This window comes from Hoplias malabaricus, chromosome Y (assembly GCF_029633855.1).
Source record: "Hoplias malabaricus isolate fHopMal1 chromosome Y, fHopMal1.hap1, whole genome shotgun sequence".
NCBI classification, from domain to species: domain Eukaryota; kingdom Metazoa; phylum Chordata; class Actinopteri; order Characiformes; family Erythrinidae; genus Hoplias; species Hoplias malabaricus.
Window position 1 is genome coordinate 26,410,424 of NC_089820.1, and position 22,739 is coordinate 26,433,162.

The following is a 22,739-nucleotide window of genomic DNA, read 5'->3' on the forward strand; positions in this document are numbered from 1 at the left end:
ATTATTGACAGGTTCCTCCCCCCAAGAACCCGCCCCCCTCGGGGTCTCTGGTCTGCAGCTTTCCCCTTCTTCACAATTACTGCCTGTCTCGTATGAGTCAGGGGGGGCATTACACCACAGGTTGGAACATTGCTGTGAGGATCTGATGGCATTCAGCCTTCACAAAAACACAAATGAGGTCAGGGGTGCCAACTCCACCAGCCGTCAGAGACCCACAGCAACCACATAGCAACCACCTGGAATAGCAACCATCGCTATCACCATAGTAACCAAGAAGCAACCATTTATCACTGCTTTATAAATCACCTCTAACTTTGCAACAATTACAAAGCAACCATTTAAAAACACCTTAGTAACCACCTGGGACAATGTGGCACCTTCCTAACCAGACCCTACCAACCTCCTGAAACACTGTAGCCACTACTTTGCAACAATATACCAGCAACCAGTTACCAACCCACTCAGCAACCACTCAGAAGAGCAACATCTTAGCAACCTTGAAAGCTACAATTGTAGCCATAGAGAAACACTTAGTGTATATAATAGAACAGAATATAAATACACAGAATAAATACATAGATTTGTTAGAATAACAATTGCAACTGCTAAACAAACACCCTTGTTACCATAGCAACCACTTAAAAAAATAGAGTTCCTTAATGAGCCGGTGATTCAGAGTGGTGTTAGCTTTTAGCATGTAGCATTACTGATACAGAGTTCCTTAATGAGCCGATGATTCAGAGTAGTGTTAGTTTGTAGCTTGTAGCAGGTAGAAGCTAGTTACTTTCTGTTGCTTACAATGGGGCTCACTGCGCTCTCCACTGGCTGCTCTTCATCTCTTCCCTGCTGTCTGCAGCCGGAGAATGGATCCACGGGGCTTTCTGCCTCTGAATCCATTCCCTCCTCCATTTTCCCATCAAGGAGAAACCAAGGTCATAGCCACAGGTGGATCTGGGTGGGTTTGAGCGGGCCTGAGCGGGCCTGGGCGGGTCTGGGTGGACCTGGGTGGGCCTGGGTGGGTCTGAGCGGGCCTGGGCGGGTCTGGGCGGGCCTGGGTGGGCATGGGTGGGTCTGAGTGGGCCAGGGCGGGCCTGGGCGGGCCTGGGTGAGTTTGAGCAGGCCTGGGCAGGACTGGGTGGGTCTGAGCAGGCCTGGGCAAGTTTGAGTGGACCTGGGTGGGCCTGGGTGGGTCTGGACGGGCCTTGTTGGGTTTGAGGAAGCCTGAGCGGGCCTTGGTGGGTCTGAGCAGGCCTGGGTGGGTTTGAGTGTGCTTGTGTGCACCTGGGCGGGTCTGAGCGGGCCTGGATGGTTTTGAGCGGGCCTTGGCAGGCCTGGGTGGGTTTGAGTGGGCCAGGATGGGCCTGGGTGGTTCTGAGAAGCGTGGGTGTGTTTGAGCAGGCCTGGGTGGGCCTGGGTGGGTTTGAGTGGGCCTGGATGAGCCTGGGTGTTTCTGAGAAGCCAATAATTGTGCCCACCCACTTTTGCCCCAGCCCACCCAAAGGTGCATTTCTGGCTCCACCACAGAGAGTGACACGGAGACATGTTTAAGAGCTGGAGAGAGAGACGGAGACGGAGTCAAACTCTCCTTCACGGACAAATCACCACATGTTCAAACCAGAACACACCGTTACCGCCTCAGGGTTCAGCTCAGCGCAGACGCCCCCTGTTGAGGTTCTGCCTCCGCTCGGCTGTGTCTGAGAGTGGTTATGCTCAGGGCGTAAATCAGGAGCTGAGAGCACATCTCCATCAATGTTTGATGGATCTGGGGAAGTGTGTAGTGTTTAAAACGCCTGGAGGGAGCGGTGCGCTCTGCTGCAGACCCGGCACATCCAAGCGTATGAATATTTAAGGTGGAGCAGCTTCGCTGTAGACATGTGCTTATTAAACAAGGTTCTAAATCTTCTGGAACAGGAGGTGCGTTTTAGTAGAGAACCCGTAAAAACCAGGACTCAGATCTCTGAATTATTCAGAGACTCACCTGAAACACAGATGCCTCCAGCAGAACTTTCCTCTGTTCTTTGATGGTCAGGACCCCCTCTGCACTGAGAACAGCACACCAACTAAAAACATGGGCAGTGTCCTTAACGAGGGAGGAGTGTCTCACAGAGTGGACAGAGAGTGGACACAGGGTTTAAAAACTCCAGCAGCACTGCTGTGTCTGATCCACTCTACACCAGCACAACACACACTAACACACCACCACCACATCAGTGTCACTGCAGCGCTGAGAATGATCCACCACCACATCACACCTGCTCTGTGGGGGTCCTGAGCGCTGAGGAACAGGGGGAGAGGGGGTAACAAAGTAGAGCTGAGAGAGGGGACAGTGGAGCTGAGAGAGGGGACAGTGAGGGGACAGTGGATCTGAGAGAGGGGACAGTGAGGGGACAGTGGAGCTGAGAGAGGGGACAGTGAGGGGACAGTGGAGTTGAGAGAGGGGACAGTGAGGGGACAGTGGAGCTGAGAGAGGGGACAGTGAGGGGACAGTGGAGCTGAGAGAGGGGACAGTGAGGGGACAGTGGAGCTGAGAGAGGGGACAGTGAGGGGACAGTGGAGTTGAGAGAGGGGACAGTGAGGGGACAGTGGAGCTGAGAGAAGGGACAGTGAGTGGACAGTGGAGCTGAGAGAGGGGACAGTGGAGCTGAGAGAGGGGACAGTGAGGGGACAGTGGAGCTGAGAGAGGGGACAGTGAGGGGACAGTGGAGCTGAGAGAGGGGACAGTGAGTGGACAGTGGAGCTGAGAGAGGGGACAGTGAGGGGACAGTGGAGCTGAGAGAGGGGACAGTGAGGGGACAGTGGAGCTGAGAGAGGGGACAGTGAGAGGACAGTGGAGCTGAGAGAGTAGACAGTGAGGGGACAGTGGAGCTGAGAGAGGGGACAGTGAGGGGACAGTGGAGCTGAGAGAGGGGACAGTGAGTGGACAGTGGAGCTGAGAGAGGGGGCAGTGGAGCTGAGAGAGGGGACAGTGAGGGGACAGTGGAGCTGAGAGAGGGGACAGTGAGGGGACAGTGGAGCTGAGAGAGGGGACAGTGAGGGGACAGTGGAGCTGAGAGAGGGGACAGTGAGTGGACAGTGGAGCTGAGAGAGGGGGCAGTGGAGCTGAGAGAGGGGACAGTGAGGGGACAGTGGAGCTGAGAGAGGGGACAGTGAGGGGACAGTGGAGCTGAGAGAGGGGACAGTGAGTGGACAGTGGAGCTGAGAGAGGGGGCAGTGGAGCTGAGAGAGGGGACAGTGAGGGGACAGTGGAGCTGAGAGAGGGGACAGTGAGGGGACAGTGGAGCTGAGAGAGGGGACAGTGAGTGGACAGTGGAGCTGAGAGAGGGGACAGTGAGGGGACAGTGGAGCTGAGAGAGGGGACAGTGAGGGGACAGTGGAGTTGAGAGAGGGGACAGTGAGGGGACAGTGGAGCTGAGAGAAGGGACAGTGAGTGGACAGTGGAGCTGAGAGAGGGGACAGTGGAGCTGAGAGAGGGGACAGTGAGGGGACAGTGAGGGGACAGTGGAGTTGAGAGAGGGGACAGTGAGGGGACAGTGGAGCTGAGAGAAGGGACAGTGAGTGGACAGTGGAGCTGAGAGAGGGGACAGTGGAGCTGAGAGAGGGGACAGTGAGGGGACAGTGGAGCTGAGAGAGGGGACAGTGAGTGGACAGTGGAGCTGAGAGAGGGGACAGTGAGGGGACAGTGGAGCTGAGAGAGGGGACAGTGAGGGGACAGTGGAGCTGAGAGAGGGGGCAGTGAGGGGACAGTGGAGCTGAGAGAGGGGACAGTGAGGGGACAGTGGAGCTGAGAGAGGGGACAGTGAGGGGACAGTGGAGCTGAGAGAGGGGACAGTGAGGGGAAACGGGTTTATATCCAGTGATTGTTGAGAGAGAGAGAGACCAATTTCTCTTTTTCACAGAATCCCAACTGTGAGCTGCTGATTCATCACTGTGTGATTTACTGTGTGTGTATGTGTGTGTGTGTGTGATGATTTGCTTTGAAGACTGAACAAGGGCGACAGAGAGAGAGAGAGAGAGAGAGAGAGAGAGTATGTAAACTCAGCATGACCTGTAATGACTCAGCAGAACGAGTCAGAGACCGGTAATGACTCAGCAGAACGAGTCAGAAACCGGTAATGACTCAGCAGAACGAGTCAGAGACTTGTAATGACTCAGCAGAAAGAGTCAGAGAGTTGTAATGTTGCATTTTTCGATGTAGCTCACTAATGATACAGCCATGCTGCTGACAGAAACTGAAAAAGATGTCATCTAGATGGCTGCAGATGGTACTCAAACACATTGGCCTCTAATGGAACTGTGTCCTGTGGCGTGGAGAACACACCCTGCCTTATTTCCCTCAGCGGTGTGGATGCTCAGGAGGTCACTATTTCAGTCCCTGCTGATGCTTCAGCATCCGAGACTGGGGCATCAGCTTCAATCTCCCCATCTCTCTGCTCATGGTGTTAGTTAACAGGGTGTCTATGGGCTGATGTGACACATCTGGGCGGTGTGTGTTCTCCTCCTGAGTGTCAAGCTTCTCAGTGTTGTGATAACGTGGAAAAGTGTGGCTGGTGCTGGAGGTGGTGTTGTTGGGTTCAGTCTCTGTGCTCTGTGTGTATGCCCGGGTGAGTGAGTGTACTGAATAAACAGCATCGACCTTCACTGAGACATAGAACTGCGGTCCTGAGGGCAGTAAAGACCCAGGGGGCACTTCCTGGAACAGAGTCGGGCTCAGTGTGACACCAATGTCCTAAATCTGCCCCTGTGGCCCCTCTCTCTGTCCTCCCTCCCCCGCCCTTCCCTCCCTCTCGTGTCCTCTCGTCCTCACAGCTGGTGTGTGGTGAGTGACTGGAGCCTCGTCCCGGTGGAGGCTGGACACTGGGGGACGTGGAGGAGATGCTCTAGTGACCCAGAGAGAAGTAGAAGTGAACTTGAATGCATTCATACATTAATTCATTCATATGTTCATTCATTCAACTCCACATTAACACAGTGTTTCAGTTTATTCTGCTTTTTATTTTATTTTATAATTTTACATTAATAGCAATAATATATTTATCATGGTGCAGCAGGTAGTGTCTCTGTCACAGCTCCAGGTTCCTGGAGGGTGTGGGTTCGAGTCCCGCTCCGGGTGACTGTCTGTGAGGAGTGTGGTGTGTTCTCTCTGTGTCTGCGTGGGTTTCCTCCGGGTGACTGTCTGTGAGGAGTGTGGTGTGTTCTCCCTTCGTCTGGCGTGGGTTTCCTCCGGGTGACTGTCTGTGAGGAGTGCGGTGTGTCCTCTCTGTGTCTGCGTGGGTTTCCTCCGGGTGACTGTCTGTGAGGAGTGTGGTGTGTTCTCTCTCTGTCTGTGTGGGTTTCCTCCGGGTGACTGTCTGTGAGGAGTGTGGTGTGTTCTCTCTGAGTCTGCGTGGGTTTCCTCCGGGTGACTCTCTGTGAGGAGTGTGGTGTATTCTCCCTGTGTCTGCGTGGGTTTCCTTCTGGTGACTGTCTGTGAGGAGTGTGGTGTGTTCTCTCTCTGTCTGCGTGGGTTTCCTCTGGGTGACTGTCTGTGAGGAGTGTGGTGTGTTCTCTCTCTGTCTGTGTGGGTTGCCTCCGGGTGACTGTCTGTGAGGAGTGTGGTGTGTTCTCCCTGTGTCTGTGTTGTTTCCTCCGGGTGACTGTCTGTGAGGAGTGTGGTGTGTTCTCCCTGTGTCTGTGTGGGTTTCCTCCGGGTGACTGTCTGTGAGGAGTGTGGTGTGTTCTCTCTGTGTCTGCGTGGGTTTCCTCCGGGTGACTGTCTGTGAGGAGTGTGGTGTGTTCTCCCTGTGTCTGCGTGGGTTTCCTCCGGGTGACTGTCTGTGAGGAGTGTGGTGTGTTCTCTCTGTATCTGCGTGGGTTTCCTCCGGGTGACTATCTCTGAGGAGTGTGGTGTGTTCTCCCTGTGTCTGTGTGGGTTTCCTCCGGGTGACTGTCTGTGAGGAGTGTGGTGTGTTCTCCCTCTATCTGTGTGGGTTCCCTCCGGGTGCTCCGGTTTCCTCACACACTCCAAAAACACACGTTGGTAGGTGGATTGGAGACTCAAAAGTGTCCATAAGTGTGAGTGAGTAAGTGATTGTGTGAGTGTGTGTCGCCCTGTGAAGGACTAGCGCCCCCCTCCATGGTGTGTTCCCGCCTTGTGCCCAGTGATTCAGGGTAGGCTCCAGACAATGAATGAATGAATGAATGAATGTATTTATCTATGTGTTTGTGTGTGTGCGCGCACAGGTCTAGCTAAGCCTATGGGTCTGCTGGAGGGTCCGGGGGGTTTGGGAGAGGGCGGAGTCGCAGCCTCGCTCGGAGACGACAGCCGAGAGAATGATGGGAAGTTCGAGGAGTACGGATACAATGCCCAGCTGAGTGATCGCATCTCTCTGGACCGCAACATTCCAGACTACCGGCCCAAAAAGTGAGTAACTGCCTCTTACACGTGGACACTTAGAGCAGAGAGGACCGACCTCGGAACATAGGGGCTTTCTCCAAAACTCCTAACTATTTACCCTGTAGGGCACTATTGTGGGCATCACAATTTTCTCAGTGTCTGAATCCTAAAGTGTAATTCGAATCTCCCACAGTGCACTCATCATTAATAGTAAACATCGGAGCTCACTACAGGAGCTGAACATGGACCAGGATGCATTGCAAGTTTATTTGTTACTAAGCAACTGAGATTGGGTGTGTTTCTAGCGCTACTTAGTGAACTACACCATGCCTCAGGGCACAGCACACTGCGGATGAGGGATTAGGAGCCGAATCATCTGCTGTGGTGTGTGTTAAACCACAAGTGTCTGTTAGCGCCAGCTGTGCTTCTAAACAGAGTAGAACCATCTTATTTCACTTATTTTAGAACTCCTCTGTTCCTCCAGCAGCAGGTGCTGACACCTGCTCTCTCTCAGAAACGGGTTTTTATCGTCAGCACGTGTCGGTGTGTGCTGTCGGGCTGTGCTCAGCTGAACTGCACAGCGCCGAAAACCCTTCACTTGACTTTGTGCTCACAGATATGAGGCTCAGCATAATCTCAGCCACAGAGACTCCGCCCACAAGTTGACAGAGAGTCTGTACTGGCTCTGGTATTGGTCCAACGTGAATCGCCTTCTTCTACATGTCAGGCCAGAGTTGCAGACTGTGATTGGTTCTTTTGTGTGTCAGTCAGATATCTGTTCCTGCTGTAGTTGGTGGTTCTTGGCCACGTTTAGTGATGAAAGGTACCAGACTCTCCCTCGAGGCTTTGACAGTGTGAGACTTGGCTCAGCGCAGCATTCCCACCCCTCCCCCTCACTGTAATACAGTATACAACAATCATATTTTGAGACGGTATGAAAAAGGTGGATAACATCCATCCCCAGATAAATCCCTTCTCCTCAGTCTTATCCTTCAGAACTGGTCTGAGTTCATGAAGAACAGAGAGAATCAGGAGGAATTGAGAGAGAGAGAGAGAGAGAGAAGGAGGACGAGCTTTGACTCAGATGGTGTTGATAGGGGGAGGTTATTAATAATTCAGTGCACGTCCTGATTTCTTCTTTTGTTCCAGGAATGAAGGACAGATGTGGAATATTAATGTTCATTAATAAAGCCTTTCGTCTTTAGAAACGAGCTCAGAGCAGAGGACACACAAGAAAGGAAAGGAAAGGAAAGAAAAGGAAAGAAAAGAAAAAAGAAAATGAAAGAAAAGAAAAGAAAAGAAAAGAAAAGAAAAGAAAAGAAAAGAAAAGAAAAAACAGAAGTGAAAATAATTCCTGGAGATTTAAGGCTGATATTTTCTGAGAAACTCGCATTGCACTCACTTCCCTTCATCAGGACACGCCCTCCCCTGGCCACTTTATTAGAAACACTCACATCACAGTGCCCTCTTTTGTGGAACCAGACCCTGGAGCAGTGGGAGACGGTTCTGTTCTCAGAGTGTAGCGGCTCTGACCCGGGGAAGAGACGACCCCAAGTGCACTAGGGGAAGCAGATGAGTGGGCGGAGTCAGTGTAGAGCTCTGGGGTTCTGTGGATGTTCCTTTGACTCAGACCCCCTCCCTAAACCCTGCAGACTGAGCCCACCCTGACGGCAGCATAACGCTCTGTGCCACACCGCAAACTCTGTACAGGAACCGTCTGAGGAACAGAACTGAGCTCCAGGTGTCGGCTTCAGGTTCCTCACATCTCGGGCCGGTCCGGAGTCTGTGGGAGGAGCTGGAGGAACCAGTCAGGGGCCCTTACTGTATAAGGCAGAGTTCAGGCCGGTGTGTACCTCAGTGTTGACTCTGTGCAGAGCCCTACACCGTAGTGAGCGTTTATGCTTTGTGTTGGAGTCACTCTGCAGTTACACCTCCACACCACTAGGGGCCAGAGTCTCAAATATCTTCCTCTACACTCTGTAGTACACAGTGCAGTGGAGTAGTAGAGTAACTTTTATAAATCTGTAAAGTGCACTCTGTAGGGAGGAGGGCGCTGTTTGGGACAAAGCAGAGTTTACACGAGGCGCCAGGAAAGAAACAAACACAAAGCGGCACATGTTTTTTCCGTGTGGTTTTGCTTCAGGTATTTTTCCCAGAGATGTTTGTATTTTTCCTTCGTTCAAAATGTTTCGTCATTCCTGACGTTTACCCAGTGTCTGAGGAGGTCTCTGTCTGTGAATGTGCTGCTGTCTGTGTCTCTGTGTGTGTCTCTGTGTGTCTCTGTGTGTGGAGGAGGAGAGGAGCTCATGTTCCTGTACCTCTTCTGTTCAACTTCAACAATGTCCCTCCCACTACTGACCAATCACAGGCTGCCATAGGTTTGACACTGAAGTATAAATAGGGCTTTATGATGCAGGTGGTTTTAATGTTGTGGCTGATGTGTGTGTTAAAGGAGATAAGCTCAGTGATGTTTATAGAGTGAGGCCGGATATTTCCAGAACAGTTCCCTCTTCCCCTCAGCCCCAGAGGAAATCAGCAGTGTGTGTGTGTGTGTGTGTGTGTGTTCTGGCACTACCGTTTCCTGTTTGTATTCCAGATGAAGGCGATTGTTCACGCCTCTGTGAGCAGACATATGCTCAGTGAGATATCACATTTTCATTCCCATCACTGACTCGCTCTCGGAACACGTCCCGGAATCATGCGCCGGGCCTGGAATTCCAGACGGAAAAGAGCCGTATTTAGATATGTCCCGATCACGTCTTTAAATATCAACAGTCGCCTGACTTCAGTTTAACCCTGGAATGACCAGAGACAGGTCCAGCAGGGGGCGCTAGTAACACCCCCTCACCTTCAAGTGTGTGATTTGAAGACACTCAGGACACTCCTCACAGGACACCGCCCACAGGACACTCCTCACAAGACACTCCCCACAGGACACTCCTGACAGGACACTGCCCACAGGACACTCCTCACAGGACACCACCCACAGGACACTCCTGACAGGACACTCCCCACAGGACACCGCCCACAGGACACCGCCCACAGGACACTCCTCAAAGGACACTGCCCACATGACACTCCTCACAGGACACTGCCCACAGGACACCGCCCACCGGACACTCCTCACAGGACACCACCCACAGGATACCGCCCACAGGACACTCCTCACAGGACACCGCCCAGAGGACACTCCTCACAGGACACCACCCACAGGACACCGCCCACTGGACACTCCTCAAAGGACACTGCCCACAGGACACTCCTCACAGGACACCACCCACAGGACACCACCCACAGAACACCACCCACAGGACACTCCTCACAGGACACCGCCCACAGGACACTCCTCACAGGACACCGCCCAGAGGACACTCCTCACAGGACACTTCCCACAGGACACTCCTCACAAGACACTCCCCACAGGACACCACCAACAGGACACTCTTAACAGGACACTCCTCAAAGGACACTGCCCACAGGACACTCCTTACAAGACACTCCCCACAGGACACCACCAACAGGACACTCCTAACAGGACACTCCTCAAAGGACACTGCCCACAGGACACTCCTCACAGGACACTGCCCACAGGACACCACCCATAGGACACTACTCACAGGACACCGCCAACAGAACACTACTCACAGGACACTCTTCACAGGACACTCCTCACAGGACACTCCTCAAAGGACACTGCCCACGGGACACTCCTCACTGGACACCACCCACAGGACACGCCCAAAGGACACCACTCACAGGACACTCCTCACAGGACACTTTCCACAGGACACTTTTCACAAGACACTCCCCACAGGACACTCCTCACTGGACACCACCCACAGGACACTCCTCACAGGACACGCCCAAAGGGAACCACCCACAGGACACTCCTCACAGGACACTTTCCACAGAACACTTTTCACAAGACACTCCCCACAGGACACCGCCAACAGGACACTCCTCAAAAGACATCACCCACCGGACACTCCTCACAGGACACTCTGCACATGACACCCCTCGAAGTACATCGACCACAGGACACTCCTCACAGGACACCGCCCACAGGACACCGCCCACAGGACACTCCTCACAGGACACTTCTCAAAGGACATTGCCCACAGGACACTCCTCAAAGGACACTGCCCACAGGACACTCCTCAAAGGACACTGCCCACAGGACACTCCTCACAGGACAGTGAGAGGACAATATGGAGAGAGAGAGAGAGAGAGAGAGAGAGAGAGAGAGAGAGTTAACAGATGGAACTCAGCATGACAAGCTGGCCAGTCCCTCATAACACACACACACACACACACACACACAAACTCTATAACACACACCCCCCCACACACACACTATGACACACACGTGTACACTCTCTGCTGTGTAAATACACATATTAATCCCTCTGAGCTGAAGGGGTTAATCATGAGAGACTCTATTGTAGACGTAGGTGAACACTGCAGTGAGGATCTGATGGCCCTCAGCCACAGAAAGGTCAGTGAGGTCAGGGCAGGTGAATGGTTTACACCCCTGTGGTGGACCCTAGGCATTGAGCATGGTGTTTTTATGAAGCGGCCGCTACACTGACACCTAGTGGCCTCGGAACTGACCCTGTGTTAAACATGAGCGCCCCGGTATGGAAGAATAAATCGCTTCAGCGAGAGAGGGCAGAGTGGAGTATGGGGAAATGACTGACTGCAACGTTAAAGGGAGATGGTTCTGAGGGTGTTTTCACTGCTGAGGTTTTCAGTGTGTTTCTATAAAACAAACAAACAAACAAACACAGGGCTGAAGGGTAATGATTGGAGTCAGTTAAAGAAGAAGAGGAAATGTTGGTCTGAGCCCCTCACCCTCCACACAGCCCACTACAACTCAGCAGAGCTCAGGCGTTTGATTGATGACGGATTTAACACTGCAGGTTTTTTTTTAGCCTGATCAGCTTGATCTCTACTGTTCCCTTCGCTGTTGCACTCCTCACACTTTCTCATCTCTCTGTCTTTCTCTCTTTCTCTCTCGCTGTCTTTCTGTCTCTCTCTGTCTTTCTCTTTCTCTCTTTCTCTGTCTTTCTTTCTTTCTTTCTCTCTTTCTCTGTCTTTCTCTGTTTCTCAGTCCAGACAGAACCCCAGGTTCTATCAATTTTCCCTCCATATAGAGCACCCCCACTCTCACAAACAGTTTAACACTCTATTAAACTAGCTCCTTCTCCCCAGGCCTAACCACACACACACACACACACACACACACACATACTGCCCAATATTCTGGAAACACCTCCCCTGTGTTTACTGTGGGTAGGTGTTTCTGATATTGTGGCCAGTGAGTGGGAGTATGGGAGGGGGTGGTAAAACATAAACACAGTGATGCTGAATTGGATTCGGGTATGTGGTCCTGATGTGGTTTCCATGGCGATGTGTTGAAGGAGATGCAGTCAGGTGTAAGTGTTCTATGATTACTCCACTTTCAGCTTTAAACCTGTATCAAACTCAGTGGAATCACCAGAACTCAGACTGACGAGGCATGAATATTAATGAGCTGAATTTACATACGCTTTAGTAAAGTAACCAGATCGGGATCAAAAAGGGGGTGGGGTCTGTGATCCTGAGTTGTGATCCAGTGACTAAGAAAGGCTGTGGTCACTGTCAGACAAAACACTCATATCTCCAACACAGAGAATTTACGATGCAAGAAAAAAAAACATTCTTAATTTTTACTGTCCTGAGTGAAAGAGTAAATGATCCATGTTCTCCATGTTCTCCGTGTTGTTCCGCAGGTGTAAGCTGCTGTCGTATCCTGACGACCTGCCGCAGATCTCCGTGGTGTTCATTTTTGTGAACGAAGCTCTGTCTGTGATTTTACGCTCCGTCCACAGCGTGGTCAACCACACCCCGGCCCCCCTGCTGAAGGAGATCATCCTGGTGGATGATAACAGCGACAGCGGTGAGATATTTACCCACCGTACACACACAGGAGTAGATCGGACATGTAGGCTGGATGTGTAGATTTGAGTTGTAGGTCGGACGTGCAGACTGGGTGTGTTGATTGGATGTGTAGACTAGACATGTAGACTGGATGTGTAGATTGGATGTGTAGATTGGACGTGTAGACTGGATGTGTACATTGGATGTGTAGACTGGATGTGTAGATTGGATGTGTAGATTGGACGTGTAGACTGGATGTGTACATTGGATGTGTAGATTGGATGTGTAGATTGGATGTGTAGATTGGACATGTAAACTGGACATGTAGATTGGACATGTAAACTGGACATGTAGATTGGATGTGTAGATTGGACATGTAAACTGGACGTGTAGATTGGACATGTAAACTGAACGTGTAGATTGGATGTGTAGACTGGATGTACTGTAGACTGGATGGCGTGTAGTCCAGTCATGAAGACAGCGAAAGTAGTGAGACTTTACCCACTGTACACACCCTCTCAATGTGTAGATCAGATGGGAAGATCAAACTTGTAGACCTAACATGTTAATGAGAAGGGTAGACTGAACTTGTAGACCACACATTTAGACCGGCCGTGTAGATCAGAGTTTTGACTGGGCATATAGATCGGATGTGTAGTCTGGATGTGTAGGTTGGATGTGTACGTTGGATGTGTAGATTGGACATGTAGACTGGATGTGTAGATTGGATGTGTAGATTGGACATGTAGACTGGATGTGTAGATTGGACATGTAGATTGGACGTGTAGATTGGACATGTAGATTGGATGTGTAGATTGGATATGTAGTTTGGATGTGTAGATTGGACATGTAGATTGGACGTGTAGATTGGACATGTAGATTGGATGTGTAGATTGGATGTGTAGATTGGATATGTAGATTGGACATATAGACTGGACGTGTAGATTGGATGTACTGTAGACTGGATGGCGTGTAGTCCAGTCATGAAAATCAACAGCGACAGTAGTGAGACTTTACCCACTGTACACACACTCTCAATGTGTAGATCAGATGTGAAGATCAAACTTGTAGACCAAACAAGTTGATGAGAAGGGTAGACTGGACTTATAGACCACACATTTAGACTGGGCGTGTAGATCAGAGTGTTGACTGGACATGTACATTGAAAATGTAGCTCAAGCCTGTAGATCAGAGATAATCTGTGACAACGGTGAGACGTCTTGGTCATGTAGATCGGACATGTAGATTTGGCCTGTAGTTCAGACATGTAGATCAGACTCAGGGCTGTTTCCCTGTTCTCCCACTGAGTGGTCTCTGTAGTGAATACAGATTAATGCATTGTAGCAATGGTCTGATGTAGGATGAGGGTCCCTCAGTGCCACTGCTGTGTTACTGACCCTCACTAAGACTGTCTGACCCTTTCAGTGGTCTTCAGATTATCGGATCAGCCGCACTCTCGTTCCTTCAGTGTCCAATGTTCACTCCTCTGTGTTATTTTTCATATTTGTGTTAAAGAGGAGCGTTTCCTGAGAGAAAGGCTGCATTGCAAGGGGAGGAGTGGAGTGTGTAAGACCCTGAGGGTCTCCGGCGCAGTAATGCACTCTAAAAAAGCCAAAGGCAAAAAGAAAAACAACATGCTGAGAGCCCGGTGTGGTCTGCTGTCCTCCACTGAACCGTCGCTAAGGCTCTGGTTGCTGTGGCAATTCATCCGTTGCCGTGCACACCTGCCCCCCTCAACGTGGCAAACAGCTGCAGCCCATAAATCAAACACAAATATTACTGTATTTTTAGAATATAAATTACAAATTATATTAGAATACATAGTTCCTCTGTGGCTCTGCATACTTTGTTACCCCCTTTCCCTCTGTTCCTCAGCGCTCAGGACCCCCACAGAGCAGGTGTGATGTGGTGGTGGATCATTCTCAGCGCTGCAGTGACACTGACGTGGTGGTGGTGTGTTAGTGTGTGTTGTGCTGGTGTAGAGTGGATCAGATACAGCAGTGCTGCTGGAGTTTTTAAACCCTGTGTCCACTCTCTGTCCACTCTGTGAGACACTCCTCCCTCGGTGGTCCACCTTGTAGATGTAGAGTCAGAGACAGTAGCTCATCTGTCGCTGCACAGTGTGTGTCGCTAGTCCTCTAGTCCTTCATCAGTGACACAGGACGCTGTCGGCTGGATGTTTTTGGTCGGTGGACTGTTCTCCAAAACTCCAGCAGCACTGCTGTGTCTGATCCACTCTACACCACAGCAACACACACCAACACACCACCATCACGTCAGTGGAGAGTGGACAGTGGATCTGAGAGAGTGGGTTCAGTGTAATGTTATGGCTGATTGGTTGCTATGATATCAAATCTGGTTGCTAGTGTGATGCTAACCGGTTGCTACGGTATTTTTTGTGGTTTCTAGGGTGTTGCTTGGTGGTTGCTAAAAACCTCAAAAATCCCACAGCCAATAAGAATAAGGCCTGGAACAATAGTGATGATAATAATGTGCATCACTTTGTTTCACCTCATTATTAATAACACACTCTGCTTGTTAGCAACATTAGCCTCGTAGCTGCAGGGCTAACAGTGTCTTGGCTGATCTAAGGCGTGTGAAGGGAACGTGGAGGTGTTCTGTGTGTGAATGTGATTCTTTACACAGCCCTGTTTCCCAAGGGATGAAGCGCAGGGCATTGTGGGTAGGCTGACCCACTGTGGTGCAGTGATTAGCGTCCATTCTATGATGATAATTTCTGCCCGCTCTCAGCAGACGTTGGATTATTAATATTCAGACGGCCTCTTCGACCTTTGCATTGAGACGGAGCTTGTCCCTTGTGTTCGGTGCCAGTTCCCATGGAGCGACTGGAAGAGCAATAATAATCGGACAGGGAATGACGTCTTGTTTCTGTTCTTTTCCAGAGGTGAAGGTCCTCATCCCTTCGTTCTCTGAAAGAGCTCCTCTGTGTACAGTGACACTGGTGTGAGGTTATTATTAAGAAGGAGCCTCTGGGTTGTTTTACAGTGATTGTGCTACAATTAATGCCATGGACACACTACAGCACTTTGAAAGTTGTCAGATCACTGCACCTTTCACACCACACAACATGTTTTCGTTTGGTGCTTTTCCACTGCATGGGATTGTACCGACTTGCTTTTAGCTGGTCCCGGAAATTGAGTGATGTCACAAAACCCCGTCCCTAACGTGAACCGTGGGCTTTGAAAACCACAACAGCGCGGTAGTGAAGTCAGGCCCCCCCTCGGGGGAATGTTACGAGCTGCTGCTGAGAGTTGGATAAAAACTAATGTGAATGCTGCTGTAACTTCCGAGATTTTACAAGCGGTGAGTTTGTGCTGGAGCTCTGTGTTTCCTGGTGATTGACAGGTCTCTGGCCAATCAGAGCTCTGCAGGGTTTACACCTCACGTTTAGTATCTACTCAGCTCAGATGGAACTGTAAGAGAACAGGAAACAAAAGAAAACCCGGTTCCAGGTCCAGACTTGACCAGTGGAAAAGCAGAAGAGTCGAGTCGTGTAGGTGCCATGCAGTTGAGTTGTTTTTGCACTGGTTTGCAGTGAAAGCACAGTAAAAGGAAAAAGGACACCCAGGCAGCAGGGATGGTCTGTTCTGCAGAAAGATCTCCAATGTTCTGCTTTCTCATTTGTCTGACTCAAATGCAGAGGCTCCGTATTCTCTGAGGAACGTCTCTGGCTCTGCTCTCTCTCATCAGCAAGATCCCATTTCTGACACCAGTGTAACAAGTAACATCACTCTCTAAAGTCTTTATTTTACACAAAAACAGCCTTCCTTTAGCTCTCCTCTCACGCCAGCTACAGCCCCCACTCCCTCAACTCAACACATGGACTGCTTTCTTGTGGAGCATGTGGATGATACAAGGGGCATTGTGGGTAATACAGTGCAGACACAAACATAAACTTGACCTGTGAAAACACTGTGGCATGTTTCATATTTTGTTGTGTTATGTTTTTCCTCTAAATGTTACACTCAGCAAAAAGATGGGAACAGCTCCCAGAGAAAAGCTTTATTTCACTTTGATTTATGACGATTAAAGCTCAGAAACAGCAGGTCAAATCAAATATTACATTTTCAATAACTTATCTTTCAGACACAGCACATTAAGCCTCAGCGCTCCCTTCGTGCTCGCTTCCCTCGCCTCCTCTGCTCAGAAGATGATGGATGGATGTTTGTTTTTTCCCTGTAGTGTTTGTAATATTTCTGCCTGTTTCTGTGGAACCCCAGATGTGCTCCGGGAAAACTTGATCTGCCTTGTTTTTCATTTTTAATTGTGGTTTGTGTTTGGGGAGTCGTAGTGAAAAAGAGTCAGAAACCTGTGGACCTCCCTGTGACATTCACTGCCCTTTTCCTCTTACATGGAACAATGTGATGCATTGTTTTCAACATAAACAGGTTCCAGAACCAGAAAACATTCCCAACTGGAACCAAAGAACAGTGGGTTCTTCAGCAGGAACCGTGACTGTGTCCATGGGCAAGTGAAGATAAAGAAGCTCCAGAAAGAGTTCAGAGCCTAAAATAAAGCGCTATGGCTCAGTGGAGCTGGATGGGTCATTTATAGAGTGTTATATCGTCCTCCATAGGGTTCTAGGTAAAGACCAGAGAACCAGACGCCTCTGTGGAGGTTCTCCTTCTGAAACGGAAATTACCCATATCTGATTTCTGATTCTGAAAGAAAATCACAAGGAAATAAAAACAGGAAAATTCTGTGTGTGTGTTTTCTGGGCTGTGTTCAGTGCGACTCGAGGCTCAGGCACTTTTAGGAGTTATTCACTGTTCTCTCTGTTCTCTCAGTTCTCCACTGTTCTCTCTATTCTTCTCTGTTCTCTGCTGTTCTCTTGTTTCTCCACTGTTCTCTCTCTGCTCTGGAGACACAGTGTGAAACACTGGGACTGTAAGAGATGGAACGCAGTTTTTATGGATAGCCCCAAGGTTCTAAGAATTCAAGATGGAACCTCATTTGTTGGAAAAGTGCTGTTACAGAGGCACGGTGGTGAAGTGACCCCAGTGAGAGGAGACTAGCGCGGAGTATCTCCAGCTGAGTGAGTGATATAATATCTGTATGTTAAAGGTGTTATTGCCCGCAGTGACGTCTCTCTGCATTTCCAGCTCATTTACTGAAGTCCCTTCATGAATATTCATTAACCGCTTCCGCAAACACAGACCTTCTCCTGCAGACTCACACACAGTGCTGCACAGAACTCAAAGAGCACCTTTAATGTATTCCACTCTGATTCCATCGCACAGATTCCTCTAAACAACTGAATCTAATAGCAGAGGTCACTGTGTCCAGTGTCTGTCTTTAGTTCAGCGTTCTTTCTTTTCAGGACTCACTCTCAGTCCCTCAGACACAGCTCCACACCTCCACAGATCCACATCTCCACAGATCCACAGCTCCACAGCTCCACAGCTTCACAGCTCCACAGCTCCACACCTCCACAGATCCACAGCTCCACAGCTCCACAGATCCACATCTCCACAGATCCACAGCTCCACAGCTCCACACCTCCACACCTCCACATCTCCACAGATCCACAGCTCCACAGCTTCACAGCTCCACAGCTCCACAGCTCCACACCTCCACAGATCCACAGATCCACACCTCCACACCTCCACAGATCCACAGATCCACAGCTCCACAGCTTCACAGCTCCACAGCTCCACACCTCCACAGATCCACAGATCCACATCTCCACAGATCCACAGCTCCACACCTCCACATATCCACAGATCCACAGCTCCACAGCTCCACAGCTTCACAGCTCCACACCTCCACAGATCCACATCTCCACAGATCCACAGCTCCACACCTCCACATCTCCACAGCTCCACAGCTCCACAGCTTCACAGCTCCACAGCTCCACAGATCCACAGATCCACATCTCCACAGATCCACATCTCCACAGCTCCACAGCTCCACAGATCCACAGCTCCACAGATCCACAGCTCCACAGATCCACAGCTCCACACCTCCACACCTCCACAGATCCACAGCTCCACACATCCATAGATCCACAGCTTCACAGATCCACACCCCCACAGATCCACAGATCAACAGCTCCACAGCCGAGCAGCGCCATAAGGAGGCACTTTCAGCCTGAAACAGCAGCAGCTAGTGTTACCTGTCAGCTGGTTTCAAAGGGCCCCTGGTCATCATCGGGCAATGGGCACAAACCACTGGAGACGACAGTTAAGCAGTGGTGAAGACAGACAAACCGAACTAAACACGAGCTACACACGGAGAGAAGCAGCAGTCAGACACAGGGACGCCAGTGTGCTCTCGGCTGCAACCGACATTAGACAGAGACCAATAAAGTACCCCAGTCCAGTAGGGGGCCATAGTTCCTCTCACAGAGAGGAATCAAAACACCATGAAGCCTGAGAGAAACACAGAGATTTAATCCTAAATCCCTCCATCCTCCCTCTGTAGTGCACTACACACGTCCTGAAACAACTGAATCTAGATGTTCACAGTGCAGTATATATTTCTAACACACATCACTTCTATTTATTCATCTGTGTGAATCTGAACTCTAGTGCTGTCTGTGTGTGTACAGTGTAGTTTATGACTGATGTAGTTCACTGTAGAGGGAGCGAGGAGCTGTGTGTGTACAGTGTAGTTTATGACTGATGTAGTTCACTGTAGAGGGAGCGAGGAGCTGTGTGTGTACAGTGTAGTTTATGACTGATGTAGTTCACTGTAGAGGGAGCGAGGAGCTGTGTGTGTACAGTGTAGTTTATGACTGATGTAGTTCACTGTAGAGGGAGAGAGGAGCTGTGTGTGTACAGTGTAGTTTATGACTGATGTAGTTCACTGTAGAGGGAGCGAGGAGCTGTGTGTGTACAGTGTAGTTTGTGACTGATGTAGTTCACTGTAGAGGGAGCGAGGAGCTGTGTGTGTACAGTGTAGCTTGTGACTGATGTAGTTCACTGTAGAGGGAGCGAGGAGCTGTGTGTGTACAGTGTAGTTTTTGACTGATGTAGTTCACTGTAGAGGGAGCGAGGAGCTGTGTGTGTACAGTGTAGTTTGTGACTGATGTAGTTCACTGTAGAGGGAGCGAGGAGCTGTGTGTGTACAGTGTAGTTTTTGACTTATGTAGTTCACTGTAGAGGGAGCGAGGAGCTGTGTGTGTACAGTGTAGTTTATGACTGATGTAGTTCACTGTAGAGGGAGCGAGGAGCTGTGTGTGTACAGTGTAGTTTATGACTGATGTAGTTCACTGTAGAGGGAGTGAGGAGCTGTGTGTGTACAGTGTAGTTTATGACTGATGTAGTTCACTGTAGAGGGAGCGAGGAGCTGTGTGTGTACAGTGTAGTTTATGACTGATGTAGTTCACTGTAGAGGGAGCGAGGAGCTGTGTGTGTACAGTGTAGTTTGTGACTGATGTAGTTCACTGTAGAGGGAGCGAGGAGCTGTGTGTGTACAGTGTAGTTTTTGACTGATGTAGTTCACTGTAGAGGGAGCGAGGAGCTGTGTGTGTACAGTGTAGTTTGTGACTGATGTAGTTCACTGTAGAGGGAGCGAGGAGCTGTGTGTGTACAGTGTAGTTTTTGACTTATGTAGTTCACTGTAGAGGGAGCGAGGAGCTGTGTGTGTACAGTGTAGTTTATGACTGATGTAGTTCACTGTAGAGGGAGCGAGGAGCTGTGTGTGTACAGTGTAGTTTGTGACTGATGTAGTTCACTGTAGAGGGAGTGAGGAGCTGTGTGTGTACAGTGTAGTTTGTGACTAATGTAGTTCACTGTAGAGGGAGTGAGGAGCTGTGTGTGTACAGTGTAGTTTGTGACTGATGTAGTTCACTGTAGAGGGAGAGGGGAGCTGTGTGTACAGTGTAGTTTGTGACTGATGTAGTTCACTGTAGAGGGAGCGAGGAGCTGTGTGTGTGTACAGTGTAGTTTGTGACTGATGTAGTTCACTGTAGAGGGAGAGAGGAGCTGTGTGTGTACAGTGTAGTTTATGACTGATGTAGTTCACTGTAGAGGGAGTGAGGAGCTGTGTGTGTACAGTGTAGTTTGTGACTGATGTAGTTCACTGTAGAGGGAGAGAGGAGCTGTGTGTGTACAGTGTAGTTTATGACTGATGTAGTTCACTGTAGAGGGAGAGAGGAGCTGTGTGTGTACAGTGTAGTTTATGACTGATGTAGTTCACTTTAGAGGGAGAGAGGAGCTGTGTGTGTACAGTGTAGTTTATGACTGATGTAGTTCACTGTAGAGGGAGCGAGGAGCTGTGTGTGTACAGTGTAGTTTATGACTGATGTAGTTCACTGTAGAGGGAGAGAGGAGCTGTGTGTGTACAGTGTAGTTTGTGACTGATGTAGTTCACTGTAGAGGGAGAGAGGAGCTGTGTGTGTACAGTGTAGTTTATGACTGATGTAGTTCACTGTAGAGGGAGAGAGGAGCTGTGTGTGTACAGTGTAGTTTATGACTGATGTAGTTCACTGTAGAGGGAGCGAGGAGCTGTGTGTGTACAGTGTAGTTTATGACTGATGTAGTTCACTGTAGAGGGAGCGAGGAGCTGTGTGTGTACAGTGTAGTTTGTGACTGATGTAGTTCACTGTAGAGGGAGAGAGGAGCTGTGTGTGTACAGTGTAGTTTGTGACTGATGTAGTTCACTGTAGAGGGAGTGAGGAGCTGTGTGTGTACAGTGTAGTTTATGACTGATGTAGTTCACTGTAGAGGGAGTGAGGAGCTGTGTGAGGTTCAGACAGAGACAGAGACAGACCAAATTAATAACTATGTAATAACCAGATTTATCTAAAGCATTTATAAACCTTCATAAGAATAGTCTTATTTAAAAATGGTACCAATAAATGTAGTAATGTCCATTAACATAGTTGTGGGGTTTCAGGTATATTAAATTCCTTCATATCATCTCTCTCACACACACACACACACACACACACAACATAACATCCTAACCGCGGTGGACACCAGTGTCTGCTCTTTTAAAAGCTAAAATATTGCAAAATAGAGAGCATTTAGCAGAACTCTTCCAGCAACGTACGTACATCCCATAACACCACATAAGGCACCTAGCAACACCCTAGTAACCAATTCGGCTACCATAGCAACCACCATTCTTCTAGCAACCATATATCTACAGGTTAACGGCTACGTGGTGTTACAGAGAAATCACCTACAATTACAGAGCAACACCCTTGCAACCACCTAGATTCCACCTGGAATTCCACTGCAACTACCAAGCATCAGGCTAGCAACAACCATAAATGCCATAGCAACTGGTAAACAACACCCTAGAAACCACCAGGGATGAGTTAACAACCGCCTGTGAAATATTAAGCTGCAAAATCACCTTCAGGAAAACATGAGATTTGTGTTTGTTTGTTTGTTTGTTTCCTCAGTGGAGCTGAAGTTTAATCTGGATCAGTATGTAAATAAGCGCTACCCGGGCCTGGTGAAGATCGTGAGGAACTCGAAGCGGGAGGGGCTGATCCGAGCGAGGAATCTGGGCTGGAACGCCGCTACAGCTCCAGTGGTGGGATTCTTCGACGCTCACGTAGAGTTTAACACCGCCTGGTGAGTACCACCCCAGCAGCATTCTCCTCTGAGCGTGTTGAGTCTGATGAACAGAGGTCAGTGTTTTCCGAGCGTGTTGAGTCTGATGAACGGAGGTTAGTGTTCTCCTCCGAGCGTGTTGAGTCTGATGAACAGAGGTTAGTGTTCTCCTCCGAGCGTGTTGAGTCTGATGAACAGAGGTTAGTGTTCTCCTCCGAGCGTGTTGAGTCTGATGAACAGAGGTCAGTGTTCTCCTCTGAGCGTGTTGAGTCTGATTAACAGAGGTTAGCGTTCTCCTCCGAGCATGTTGAGTCTGATGAACAGAGGTTAGCGTTCTCCTCTGAGTGTGTTGAGTCTGATTAACAGAGGTTAGCGTTCTCCTCTGAGCGTGTTGAGTCTGATTAACAGAGGTTAGTGTTCTCCTCCGAGCCTGTTGAGTCTGATTAACAGAGGTTAGTGTTCTCCCCGAGCGTGTTGAGTCTGATGAACAGAGGGTAGCGTTCTCCTCTGAGCGTGTTGAGTCTGATGAACAGAGGTTAGTGTTCTCCTCCGAGCGTGTTGAGTCTGATGAACAGAGGTTAGTGTTCTCCTCCGAGCGTGTTGAGTCTGATGAACAGAGGTTAGTGTTCTCCTCCGAGCGTGTTGAGTCTGATGAACAGAGGTTAGTGTTCTCCTTCGAGCATGTTGAGTCTGATGAACAGAGGTTAGTGTTCTCCTCTGAGCGTGTTGAGTCTGATGAACAAAGGTTAGTGTTCTCCTCCGAGCGTGTTGAGTCTGATGAACAAAGGTCAGTGTTCTCCTCTGAGTGTGTTGAGTCTGATGAACAGAGGTTAGCGGTCTCCTCCGAGAGTGTTAAGTCTTATGAACAGAGGTTAGCGTTCTCCTCCGAGCGTGTTGAGTCTGATGAACAGAGGTCA

The 22,739-nt window shown here is 49.6% G+C and overlaps 1 protein-coding gene across 1 annotated transcript in view; it reads left to right on the forward strand.

The window, feature by feature from the left end:
* Nucleotides 1–22,739, forward strand: part of LOC136679029 (polypeptide N-acetylgalactosaminyltransferase 9-like) — a 59,881-nt gene that overhangs the window by 10,818 nt on the left and 26,324 nt on the right. The window contains 3 exon segments of the mRNA XM_066657287.1: nucleotides 6,220–6,400; nucleotides 12,145–12,311; nucleotides 21,669–21,843. Coding sequence (XP_066513384.1) covers nucleotides 6,220–6,400; nucleotides 12,145–12,311; nucleotides 21,669–21,843 — 523 coding nt within the window.